General features: G+C 38.2%; 1 protein-coding gene across 5 annotated transcripts in view; it reads right to left on the reverse strand.

Moving 5' to 3' along the window:
* The window catches only part of LOC108240782 (bromodomain adjacent to zinc finger domain protein 2B), a 34,853-nt gene that overhangs the window by 15,385 nt on the left and 6,766 nt on the right, over nucleotides 1-12,702 (reverse strand). For 4 of the 5 annotated variants that reach the window (XM_025007690.2, XM_025007693.2, XM_025007692.2 and 1 more), the window contains exons 3-11: nucleotides 6,122-6,268; nucleotides 4,307-4,462; nucleotides 3,805-3,936; nucleotides 3,397-3,581; nucleotides 3,130-3,312; nucleotides 1,997-2,602; nucleotides 1,310-1,368; nucleotides 789-1,216; nucleotides 332-622 (exon numbers count right to left, since the gene is read on the reverse strand). In XM_025007690.2, the coding sequence (XP_024863458.1) occupies nucleotides 332-622; nucleotides 789-1,216; nucleotides 1,310-1,368; nucleotides 1,997-2,602; nucleotides 3,130-3,312; nucleotides 3,397-3,581; nucleotides 3,805-3,936; nucleotides 4,307-4,462; nucleotides 6,122-6,266 (2,185 nt within the window). In that variant the 5' untranslated portion in view covers nucleotides 6,267-6,268. The remainder of the gene's footprint in view (nucleotides 1-331; nucleotides 623-788; nucleotides 1,217-1,309; nucleotides 1,369-1,996; nucleotides 2,603-3,129; nucleotides 3,313-3,396; nucleotides 3,582-3,804; nucleotides 3,937-4,306; nucleotides 4,463-6,121; nucleotides 6,269-12,702) is intronic. The other variant, XM_025007691.2, reaches the window with a different exon arrangement.

Here is a 12,702-nt window from a genome sequence, read left to right on the forward strand (position 1 = left end):
CTGAACCAAAAACAGCATCAGATATATAAATCATCTGCCTGAGTGACTGAAGAGAAACCTGCTGGGCACCATCCGAACAATACAGTTTCTTACAGAGCGTACACTTTAGTTTAGAGGAATGTGAATGCAGGGAAAATAAGCATCCATATCCACGGATGAGACTGTGGAAAAAGAAATACGACGCTGACTTTAGAAGGGATTCTGTTTAACAGTCTGAGTGAAAAATAACACTTTTCTGTTGCCTGGATCAAAAGGATGAAAGTTTCATATTGAATTGTTAATGCACTTGAGTTGGGGATTTATTTCGTCTCTCAGAAAAGAGATGTGTTACCTGGTGTTGATTTAAACGTGACAGATGAGGACGGGGGGTCTTGCTTATTCAGGGACTCCGTGTTGATGATTGGGTTGAGTAAACATTTACACGATAAAACTAGAGGCTCAGTAATCTTCTGGTTAAGCAGGGAACAGTTGGGAGAACAGTTCAAAGAGGAAGACTTAAGAGTAGACACTGATGCTTCAGGTGGTTTAAGAAGAGTCTTGTCTGCATCGCTGGCTGCTTCTGTCTCAACGCGCTCCTTGATGTGATCCTCAGAGCTGTCACTCTCCAGATTGCTCTCCGAGTCTGCAGGGGATTACAGAGACAGGCAGAGCTCAGGTGTCTGCTCACACATTCCAACATTACTGAGAACCACTTATTGTCTTACAAGGGAACTCATTTCTCACAGCTGTTATCAGCAATAATGTGTTAAACATTATCAGAAAATCAGGGAAAAAAAAAAAAAGTTAACCTGAAAGGCTACTGCCAAAATCTTCATCCTCACTATCATCTTCATCATCCTCAAAGGACTCGTCTGAGCCTTTGCTGCTGGAGAATTCAGACTCATTGTTTCTGGTCGAGTCTACAGGTGGACAGCGCGAGTCGGGTTTAGTTAGGCCCCGTCTTTCATGCGGCACCACGGTGGTCTTCCCGGATCCAGGAACGGGTCCCAACGGCGCGGAAAGTTTAGGTGAGGAAGCAGAGCCGTTTGACACCTCCTTGGTCCCCGTGCTCAAGTTGATGGGCATGAGGTAGGAGGGTCTGGTGGCAGCAAAGAGCGACTCGCTGCTGGGAGAGCTGCTCTGGCTGCGGCGTTTAGTGACGAGGGACAAAGGTGCATCTTGAACTGCACTGTGGGTCGCTCCATTCAGGCGCAGGTTCAGGAACAGGTCTGTGTCGCTGCCAATTAAAAAACAACTGGTTATTGTATATAAAAACTAACTAGGAGGTGTGAATCCATGATTAGAAAGATGGTTTGTGACTTTTTACCACCTTTGGTTCTTTAGTTGTGCAGAAGCAGCGCGTTTCACAGAATCCTTCAAATGGAGGGGCTTCATAAATAAAAAAATAATAAAAATAATTACAAAAACTGTCACTCACATTACATTGCTGTGGGCTGCGAATGAAGACATTTAAAGTGTAATAAGTGAAGAGAGACAATGAAGAGCAACAATAAAGGAAAAAGGCTGCTATAGAAAAATATTTTTGGCTTTTTGCCACCAGAAGACACGAGCTGTCATCTTGTATTTGTTGCTACTGTCAAAATCTGGCAAACAAAAGCCTCTATTTACTCAACAACCATCACACGAATTAAAACCCTCTTGCTGTAAGATTGCTCCATTATGCCTCTTCTCAGAATGGTGACAATAACGGAGTCCTGTTAAGGGGAAATTTCTCTCTCTCTTGATAACAAACGTCCCAAAGCATAACAAATCTAATTGCCTGTCAGTTTTGTGAAGCCTGTTCTGCAGAAACTAAACACACTGTCACTTTCAGCCATGTAGTGGCCAGATGCTCACGTAGAATAATAAAAACCTTGATAATAGTATTAGCATTCACTTTCTGTTTCAAATGGGAGAGATTTTTTTTAAAGAAACAAAGATTTACAGTAAGTAAAACGAGATAATTTCTACTTAAAAGAATGTCAAAATGAACTATTATGACAGAGAAAGAGCTCACCTTGTTCGGCTGTAAAACGCTTTCATGTGGGAAGTTTCTACAACCCTCCTTTATGCTGTTAGCAGGATGTGTGCGTTTATTTGAAGGCAGCACAAAATTGAGTTCACGTGAGGACTCTACTGAGGCCGACAACACGTGTGAGGCTAAGGAGGAGTGGGAGACGGGTTTGGATGAAGTGTGAGGTGGTTTGTTAGGTAGTGAACACAGAGAGGTGGGGTTCTTCGGGGAACAGAGAGCGAGAGGTTTCAGACAGGAAGAACTCTGGTTTGGCGAGGACAAAAAAGCGAGATGCTTTGCTGAAGTTAGAGCGGGGTTGTGTTTTGATGAACAGGGGTCGGGTGAGGATTTATAAGATGAAGGACAAGCCTGCGTTAAAGAACTGTTGCCGGCTGCCAATCCTGTGGGTTGTATGACGCTGATGTGCTGCTGGCCTTCCTCCTGTGTCACCGGGGCTCTCTGGAAGCACAGTGCTGTGGATTGATGGGAAAGGGACCGGGGTTGAAAGGAGGAAGTCGCAGGAACACGGTGGCAAAGACTCTCTTGAGTCGTGTTTCCATCAGCAGCGTGCGGTCTCTTCTTTTTATTCTCAGAAGTGTGTGTCAGCCGCTGAGTAGGAGGACGAGGAAAAACATGGAGAAGACAGAATGTCAAGTCAGCTCCTGCTGTGAGAGCATCACACTGGCAGCTCTGTCAACTAACACACTCATTGAGCTTTCCTCCCACCAACCGACTCTGATAAACCCAGAGCAGTTAAACACTTTTCACTAATTCATTACACACAAAACAACTTGTTTCATCTGAATATTCAGTTTCTATCCTAATAATATACTTCTCTGGATTGTTGTACAAGAAACAAACAAGCAGATTATTTGATACTGTCAAGTTTCTACATATTTTATTTAAATGCAAGCTGATTTTTACAGGATAGTGTTCCTGGAGGGCCACTATCCTGCAGGTTTTAGCTGTTTCTCTGTGTTGATGCGCCTGATCTGAATGACTAAATGATTAACAGGCTTCTGCAGAACTTGAAGACCTGCTGAAAAGCAGGGAAACAACTAAAACCAAAACATGCAGGATAGTTGTCCTCCAGGACCAGGACTGGACACCACTGCTCTGAACACATTCATGCTTACACTGACTTTTCTTTTAAGTGGACTCTCTTTTTCAGGGTCAGAGTCGTCGACGTTCGGATCATTGTCGTCATCCTCCAGATCGTCAGAATCGCTGCTGGTTTCTTCAGTGTCACTGGAGCTTTCTGACCAGGACCCTGACAAACAGCCACTGGTGCTGGAGATCTCTGATGAACTTTTTATGAGCTTTGCAATGACATAGATGGTAAATATATAAGGTGCAATAAACTTTCAACAGAAAAAAAACATTAAGCTTGACTAAATACTGACCTTTAACCTTTTCTTTGTTTTTGGATTGATCTTCTGATGTGACTGCAGAGACTCACGGATGGTCTTTTGACTCTGACTCAATTTGGGTTTATATTTGTCTTTCTTTTCTTCAGCTGGGAATGAACTGGTGTTCATAGAGTTCATAGTAGGAGGGGAAGTTCTCCTACCATTCACACCTACACAAACTGGCATTTAATAAAACATCTTTAGATAGAGTCTGATAAAATCAAGCAACATGAAACACAAACATATCCAGCAAGTTTAAGCCTAAAGTCTGTTAAATAACTGGGCTTATAGTGTAAAAACCTAAATATTCCATTCTGTTTATTGTTTTTATGGCTTTAATACAGATTCACAAGCCACACATTGTGATTATGGGGTCATTATTTAATAGGTGTGTCATTTTACCTGAGGCGTGGGACTGTAAATCAACAGGATCGAGGCTCTTGAAGGCTGATAAAAACACAGGATGCAGACACAGAAAAGGGGGAAAGAAGGCTGCTGATCCTTTGGTGTTTGTCCCAACAGGCTGCCACCACTCTGAGCAGGCAACAAGAATGAATAACATCTGTCAACAAACTGTGCAAATGTACACAACATAATATATAAATATCAGCACAAAATCACTCCGTTTTAAAATGAAAATTTGTGTTGGGAAATAAGTTAACATTTGTAGTAATATTCAGAGAAAAAGTCTTTTAACTTTCTGAAACAAGACCCAAAGTTTTAATAGTTTTTTTAGTATCAATATTTACATTAAAAACATGATCATTAATTTTACAATATTACATCAAAATATTTTGGAGCAGAACGATTCCTTTAGTCATTGTAATGTAGTAACTTTTTAAATCTATTCCCCATAATAAAAGGTTCATCTATTTATTTAAAACCAATGTCTGTACCTCCTTACCTTGAAATTTACCATCTTGGGAATCAGCCAAAGTGGATAAACCCAGACTTCCAAGCCCTCCAAACTCAGAGTGACTTGAATTTGATGAGTAAAGTCCAAAAGCAGGACCGCCGCACAGATTTGAATGTTTATCTACCGTCATCTGCAGTGGATCACCTGGAGAACAAAAATCAGTGCTTTATACACCAAAAATCAATGAATCAGTCAATACTGGATTAGACGAGCAACATTCAGACCGGTATCTGACTATGGGAGAATTCAAAAGTGAGGATTTTATGGGCAGACAATAAAAAGATTAGATGATAGATAATGAAATTGAATGTGATTTGTAGAGACAAGACGTATTTAAAGAAATCTTTTGTATCCAAGAATAGTGCATAGAAAGAAACAAAACAGCAAACAGGGCCTGATTACAGACAACACAAAGAATGTTGTATGCGTCTGTCAGAAGGAAAACCACTATGAGTTTGAACTGAAAATGAATTAGCAGTGTGCCGTGTCAAAGCTTGGACTGACATGCAAATATTTTAACACAAACTGAGTACACAGAGTCCTAAAATGTCTCAGGAGACTCTGTCAAGTGTAGCTTCAGTGGCATATTGTCTCCGGCCTGACTTCTAAAGATGTGCATTTGTAAATGATTTAATTCTACTTTTTTAATTTCTAGAAATGTTTCTGCATATTTGGATATAAATACAATCATTTAATCTTTAAGATGTTGTGTCATTTTATATTTCACACTGCAGGCTGCTGTTTTTGATTTAGAAGGATCTATAATATTAAAAACATCTCACTAAATTCTCTCAATAAAAGCCAAGTGTTGCTTTTTACTACCATCATGGAATCAGACAGTTTAATACAAGAGCTGACAGCTGTAAAAACATTCCTCTTACCATTCTCTTTAACAGAGGTGTGTCCGTTTTGGAGCTAAAAAAGTTGTAAGAATTATTATTTTTAGTTTTCAGCCTCCTTGCCACTTGATGCCCATGTGGGTCAGCGGATAGGAAATCTTTGCAAGCGCTCAGTTTATTTGAGAATTGTAACCATGTGATTGCAGATCGAGGTGTTTAGAATTTATCTGGTAAATAAATGTGCATGTTTAATGTGAGGGTGCGCAAATTAATAATTTATGAGTGTGAGAGGGTTTTTAACTTTGATACAAAAAAAAAAAAAAGCCCCAGCTTTTTTGACGCGTCTTATCACAAAATACAAACCGTGGTATGTAAATCAGCACATTATTTTGCGGTCAGGGGTAATCTGACAGCTTATGCATCACTGCTGCTCAGTACATAATGGCTTCGGCCGCAATTATTATTCAGAGAAAACAAGAGATGCTGGTGGCTGCATACACAGTGTGAGGCTGACAGGCATGTCAAATTACACAAGATAAACTGGAGCTAAAAGAAAATACGCAAGAACATGCACAGATTTTTAAACCGTCTGCATTCATAATTCTATTTCCTTCCTATCAAAACTGTCTAACTTATTATGAGAAGAAGAAGGTGGTCCAATTCAGTCTCCTTTTCATATAATCAGATCTCAGCTGAGTGTTTTAACAGAAATGAGCTCTTCTACAAGGCTCTTTCAAAGACTGACATATATTATATGTCATATATTGTGAGAATAACAATTAATAGTAATTATAAAAACCACTGAAACGTATTCTTCTGTGACTCAATGTAGTTTGCAGCAGATGATTAAGCTGTTGTCCAATATGTTAGAATAATCAAAAACACAGATTTTCAAACAAATAACACAGTCAGCTGTGAGTCCCTTTTCATTTTGTGCTCCAACTTTTTTTTGTTTTTTGCGTACCACAGATGATGAGAGGGGAGCTGCCTTCGGGACTGGAAGCTGGGTTGTACTTGATGGGGAGCGTCTGAGGTGGAGCAGGGAAGGAGCTGGTGGAGGAGGAGACTTTCTCAAGGGAGGGTGAGGCCAGTTGTTTTCTAGACTCCATCTCTGTCAAGCAAGAGAAGAAAGAAAGATGAAAATGATAAAACATTTAGGCTCTCATCCAATACATCCTCATAACACATATCAGAATAATCCAGTCTCAACTGATGAGAATATCTCAACAATATTGGAGTCTCTGAGTTAGCCTATAAGATAATCTAGTGATATTCTAGTAAAATAGTCACAATATGGATCTGCAGGTTTTTGTCTTTTCAGCAAATTGCAGAAAGAGGCAATTTATCAAAATACATTAACACTGTTAAGTGAAGATGTATTGAAGCAGATACTGTTTACATGAAATACAGAGAAGGCACAAGCTGAGCTGCCTGTGCTTTTAGGCAAAAAATTATCATAAATTATCCTATTATTTTAGAAGCTTAACTTATTCTGTCTTGAGAGCCGGGGTCATTCAAAAACATGCAATTATTATTATTATTATTATTATTATTATTATTATTATTATTATTATTATTAATAATAATAATAATAAGCAGCTTCTTTCAGTACCCAAAAAGTATGGGTACAAAGCGACCTGGAGCCTTGCTTACAATTTTTGCCCCACAATCCAGGAAACGTTTCAGATCAGGAAACATAATTCAGCAAAAACATTTACTTTCCTGCTGACCCTGGTTTTTCACATTGTTTCACAAACAGCTGATGTGAAATCAGTTGCTTGTGAAGTTTCCCTTTTGACCTATGAGAAAAATGTGCTAACCATGGTCAGAGGACGACAGGAAACGGACTGTGACGGTTATGTTTCTTGTTATGTTTCTTTTTATTCTGCACGTCTTCTGGAAACAAGTTGTAATTGTTGGTTTTGACTTTAAACCTTCCTAGAAAGTAAAGGAGAGTTATGTTTGACAACAGTAATTAATGACCTTTATGATCATGCTGGAAGAAAACAAACCATGTGCTTTCCAGACACTGTCCTTAATAGTTTCAGGTAAAAAAACAACTAGTTAATACACACTATGCCACTGGATGCAGGCTGTATAAATACAGTTTACAGAGTAAATGATCAACAATCCTGACTCAAGAGGCTGAGAGGGAGATATCACAACAATACTGCTGACATCTGACAAACTGTGACAGTCCAGCAGTTGTCCTGTCACACTAAATGTAACCCAAAGCTGCAAATGTGTTAATAAACACATTCTGGGGACAACTAATCCCTGATTTTCATGTGTCAGCCTTTGCCTTTCATGTGTCACGGTAATCACATTTTTGACCTTTTATGCAAGAACACACGCATGCTGTGTAGCAGCTGAGCTCCACATGTACTCACACTGCCAGGACAACAGGACCTAAAGACAAACTCTACACACACCCGTGTTATTCAGTAAAAGAGACAATTAGGCCTTTTTAGGAACGCTGTCATGCCACAAAATGTAATTCTCTTTACAACCAGTGCTTCAAACATGGACAAAATCCTCCTATTAATCCACAGAAAGCATCTGTAACTAAGATAAACCTGTGTGTGGCCTTAGTGTGACAAATATTTTACATCCTTTGCAGCATTTATATGTGGATTATCCCTGGGGAAGGGACACTAAACCTCAAAACAGGAGTCCTACATGTTTTACTCAGTCTAAAGTCTTTCATTTACACAATCCCCATGATATAGCAAACACTGCTAATGAACATAACATTATTTCTCACTTTAGTGTTAACACTGTTTACATTATTACAACACAATGTTTAGCTGAAAATAGCCTGCTTCCAGCATTAACAGATGTTAGTTTGATAGTTGTCACCCATCTAAACATATCTCCAGACCAAAGATTTAATGAAAACAACACTACAGTCTAAAAACATACATGTTAATTACAAGACAGTTCACTTACAGTATTGTTTTTGTGCAATTGAGTATAGCCTCAAAAACTACCTGAAATTCAGCAGCTGGATACTTTATTATTACTACAATGGAGGGAAAGGTGATCATTTGCCTATCTGTATACAATAAAGCACAAAATGCTGAACCAAAAGGTATTTATCACCCCACATTTCTAAATATAATAGAGTTAAAATAACCAAACGTTCTACTGGAACAGAAAATAACTATGATAACTATTTACTGCTTGTCACACAAACAACTGAGAGGAGAGCATTTGGTGAATTACACTCAAAAACTGCATTACAGCAGCATCTGCTTGGAAAATGTTAAGTGACACAGAATCAATCAAAAATCTGGTAGCTCTCTGAATGGGAGGTGGTGAGATGTCTGGTGATATTCTGACAACAGCAAAGATAAAAAAAATAAATAAAAAAAATCCAAGGTTCGGTCAATCTTGGGGCAAGACATCACAATGCCAATAACCACATCCTTTAAATGATGGACCAAACAGGATTTATGTACTTTATGGCAAAACATCAAAAACAGAAGACGTTTTAACCTGCTGTCAATGTCCATGTTGAAATAAAAGGCACCCAGGATCAAGGTAAACATCAGTATCAGAGCATTTCCACTCCCAGCCCCTCTCTCTATCCATCTAAAGAGCAGCACATAAATCACATGGGAACTGTAATGGGAAATGGGACTGCAGTGTGCCAAATGAAGCAATAAAACAGATCCTGAGTGTCCCTTTCAAGGCATTAGTGACACTGTCCATATGTCCACGGTTTCACTGAGGCAGATGATGCTGGTTAGATTCAAACATCTGTGCTCCCTGCACACACCCCCAATGTCCTAAATAAAAGGTTAGAAGAAGTGAGAATTTAAACCTTAGGATTTGCCCCATACCATAACTGGACAATTAAATGGGAAAACACTATTTTAAACCTGCCAGTTTAAACTACTTCAAACAAAATACACCTTTAGGTTAGAACAAGCTGAATAAAATGATAACAACTGACAGAGCAACGACGTCTTTCTGCTTTTCACACTTCATTCAGATAAACTAAGATGAAAAAAACCCACAAGAGCATAAAACTACACATTGGTTATATGTGAATTCATCTCAGTATAATTATGCAAACTTCAAACAATGTTAATCTGTAATTTCAAAAAGTGAAACTCTTATTTTGGCATCTGTATATATGTTAGTAAAGTAATTCCTCAGATCTAGAAAAGCCGATCAGGATTTTGGGTTAAAAGACATTAAAACAAAACAATCAATAAAAATTACAGAGGAGAAAACAGCTCTCTAGGGGGAAAAAAACAAACAAAGGAGAAAAAAATTAACAAGACTTCAATTTGAAACTTCTATTGCAAATTAAAGGGAACTGGAGATCTAGGACATCTTCCAATATTACAGAACTCATGCTGGGCAGAAAAGTAAAGAAAACCCTCTTTATGACTATAAAACAGCTGCAAAATGATTTAGCTGACAAAAATTTTAAAAGTATGGAGCACAATTCGCCTATAAGCAGCTAATGCTTACAACACGACTGATAGATAGTTTGCCACAATTTTGTTTCTGATAAAATATAACCCCTGACAGAACTTACAGCTATTTAAAAAAAATCTTCATGAAACATAAACACATTATGGACAGATTTACACAAAACCTTTTTTAGTTATAAAACCAATCTATTGTATTCTACCTGTTTAAATAAATGAAGAGCGATGTGATGTTCAGACGTCATTATAATAATCTGTACCTCCAGTGGAGAAACAACACTCCTCCCCCCACTAACCTCCTCACTGAAATCCAAATATTTCCTGATTATTCAGTCTACATGAATACGATATTTATTTTGCTGCAGGAAGACGGTCAGTGCATAACAATGAGATCTGCTAATAAAATCAACTATCAAGCTGAAACACATACATATTAAACTGGCATCTCAATGTCATTTGCTTTTTGCACTGTTTGCTCTTTTTTTCCCCTCATTTGTCTCTGGGTTCATCCAACATTTTTTTCTGATTTATTAACAGTCAAGAACAATGAGCACACATCAGTTTTATTTTATATGTTGGTGTTATCTGTGTAACAACAGGAGCAATTACCAAATTAATATTATTTGCTTTACCGTTATAATTATAATGAACATTTCCGTCTTAGTAAATGATTTATTTGGATGGTAATGAAGACTATTTGCTGAATTAATGTTATGCAATAAAGCTGTTCTCATGAAGAGTTTCTGCTGTTGTTGATGTTGTTTAACCCCCGAGTCATCTTTATGCATGAACTGAAAAACAAACATCATCTGTTTGAGTCTGAAATATACATTTGCCATAAAAAGACACCCAGTGCTGCAGAATAAAAGCAAAGACTTCAGGATGAAATGGGCTTCAGTCAGACCTGTTTACAGTGGATTCATACATGTTAGTCTTGCAGAGTACCAGTTATTTCATTCTTCACTATGCACAAGCAACATTTCTTTTTTCATGATTACAAATAAAATCTCCCTTCAAAACTAGTAACATGGGAGCTTACAGGTCATTTTGTTTGATTTTCTTAATTCTAAAACTTACAAACTTAACAGATCCTAGTGTTTCTTTATTATAAATTGCCTTTTTGACAAGTTATTTTATGCCTCGTTTCAAATAGAAACCCTCCCCCAGGTCGCCAGTTTCCTCCATATCAATTTCGATAGTTTTACAGTAAATTAAAAAGATGTGAACTGTGTGAGCTTAATACTTACTAAAAATGTTTGAGCCCTACAAAAGAATAACAATAAAAACCCTATCTTGCACTAAATAAACACTTCCTTTGTGTTCTTTACTTGATAAACTGCAGAAGTAAAATATCTGATCGTGTGCTGCTGATTTCAGAAGGTCACCGCTACCAGCAGAGCTGATGGGGGAAAATGGTGTTGATGCTCCCTTGCTGCCATTTTTCTTCCCTGACAAAGACTCCATCTGCCACCGAGCCATTTGCAGCTTCTGAGTTAGAATATCAATGATTCCCCACAATTCTACAACTCAGCATTCACCTTGACGCCACCTCCAAACCAGTCTGAGTGCTGACAACACACATCATCTCTGTGCAGGGCCTGGAAGGGGCCAGCAGGACTCTCATTCAGCTAAGTGGCATTTATGCTTAGAGTAAAAAGCTTCTTGTAAGCGCTGAGATAGATATATATACACACACAAACACATACACTCATGTATTCTGTGTCTCTGATTAATGCTAAAATTGAATAGATCCATAGCTGTTCAATCAAACTAAAATACTGGCAGTCATTTTATATTTGTTTGTATTTTTTTTAACCTGGGTTATGAAAATTCTTTATAAGCAATCAGTGTCTAACCTGCAGAGGACAACAATTTGAGCGTTCTCTGACTGAAGAGTCTGTGATGATTTATGATGGAAAAACCAAGCTAACCAGGGCAGAAAGGCAACATTTTCATCATAGAAACGACTCAAGCCTCTAAAATAAATAATATAGCAGTTCAAGCAAACTATATCTAGTTAATTTTTACATAAGATCCCTTAAATGTTATTGAAGCCATTTGTAGGTCCTTACATGGTCAAAGAAATAATCTTTTTAAACTTTAACAGATGAGCCTCCTGCTATTTAAACAGCTGCCTAACCAAGATTTTTCTTGCAAAAAAAATCAACATTACCACATGCTGAAAACAGAAACTATAATACCATTTGTGTCTTATGATGCCACAGATTCAATCTAATACAGAGAAGGTTAATGAAAGTGAAACATCTTGGACCGTTCATTCCTTCATATACATACAGTATGTGCAGGCAAACAGAAGGTTATTGATGACTGGTGTAATAAAATCCTCCACTACAGACACATGAAAGGGAGAGTGCTTGGCTTTAAGTGTTGATGGTTCTCTTGTGGAGAAACTCATTCTGCCTTTGCCGTTGTAACTCAGCTTGCCTGCAGATGACCTGTGTCCTAACAGGGTCAGCCAGAAAAAGACTGGGAGTCATTTCCTCTACATCAAGGGGTGGCTGTGCACACGTAATAAATTTTATGGCACTTTAGCTGTTTTCACTTGCACTCCAGTCCTAAAATGTTCCAGAGGAGTGGCGCGGGCGAAGGCAGATGTTTGCGGCACTCGCCCTGAACGTCTCAGAGATTTTGCAGCCATCTTTTTCATTTTGTTTTAAGCTGAAAGCTTTTAAAAGAACTAAATCAGTGCAAGACAAAATGTCCTCAGATAGTTATTGCTTCATGATAAACAAAAGGGAAAAACAAGCCTCCTTTCACTCTCCTCTGATGATGTAGGTACAACTAGTCAGCAGTGAAGCTGGTGTACCCGCTCCTTGTGTCTGGAGGCAACAATTATATTTTTAATAGCAGCTAAGAAACATCTATAAAGCCACGATAAATGAAGTAGCCCAAATTAAATTTTAAAACAAAACCAAACTGTGGCTCCAACCCCACAAATTACCCCTGCTGGCACTCAGTAATTTATCTTTAAACACCCCATGGCCAAAAAAGTTTTCTTCTCTCCCCCAAGAGATTTAAATATGCCCCCCTAAGCTTTAACACACTAATTCAGATAAAGATGTGAATTAATTAGATACAC

The sequence above is a fragment of the Kryptolebias marmoratus genome, linkage group LG6, assembly GCF_001649575.2.
Source record: "Kryptolebias marmoratus isolate JLee-2015 linkage group LG6, ASM164957v2, whole genome shotgun sequence".
Lineage (NCBI taxonomy): Eukaryota > Metazoa > Chordata > Actinopteri > Cyprinodontiformes > Rivulidae > Kryptolebias > Kryptolebias marmoratus.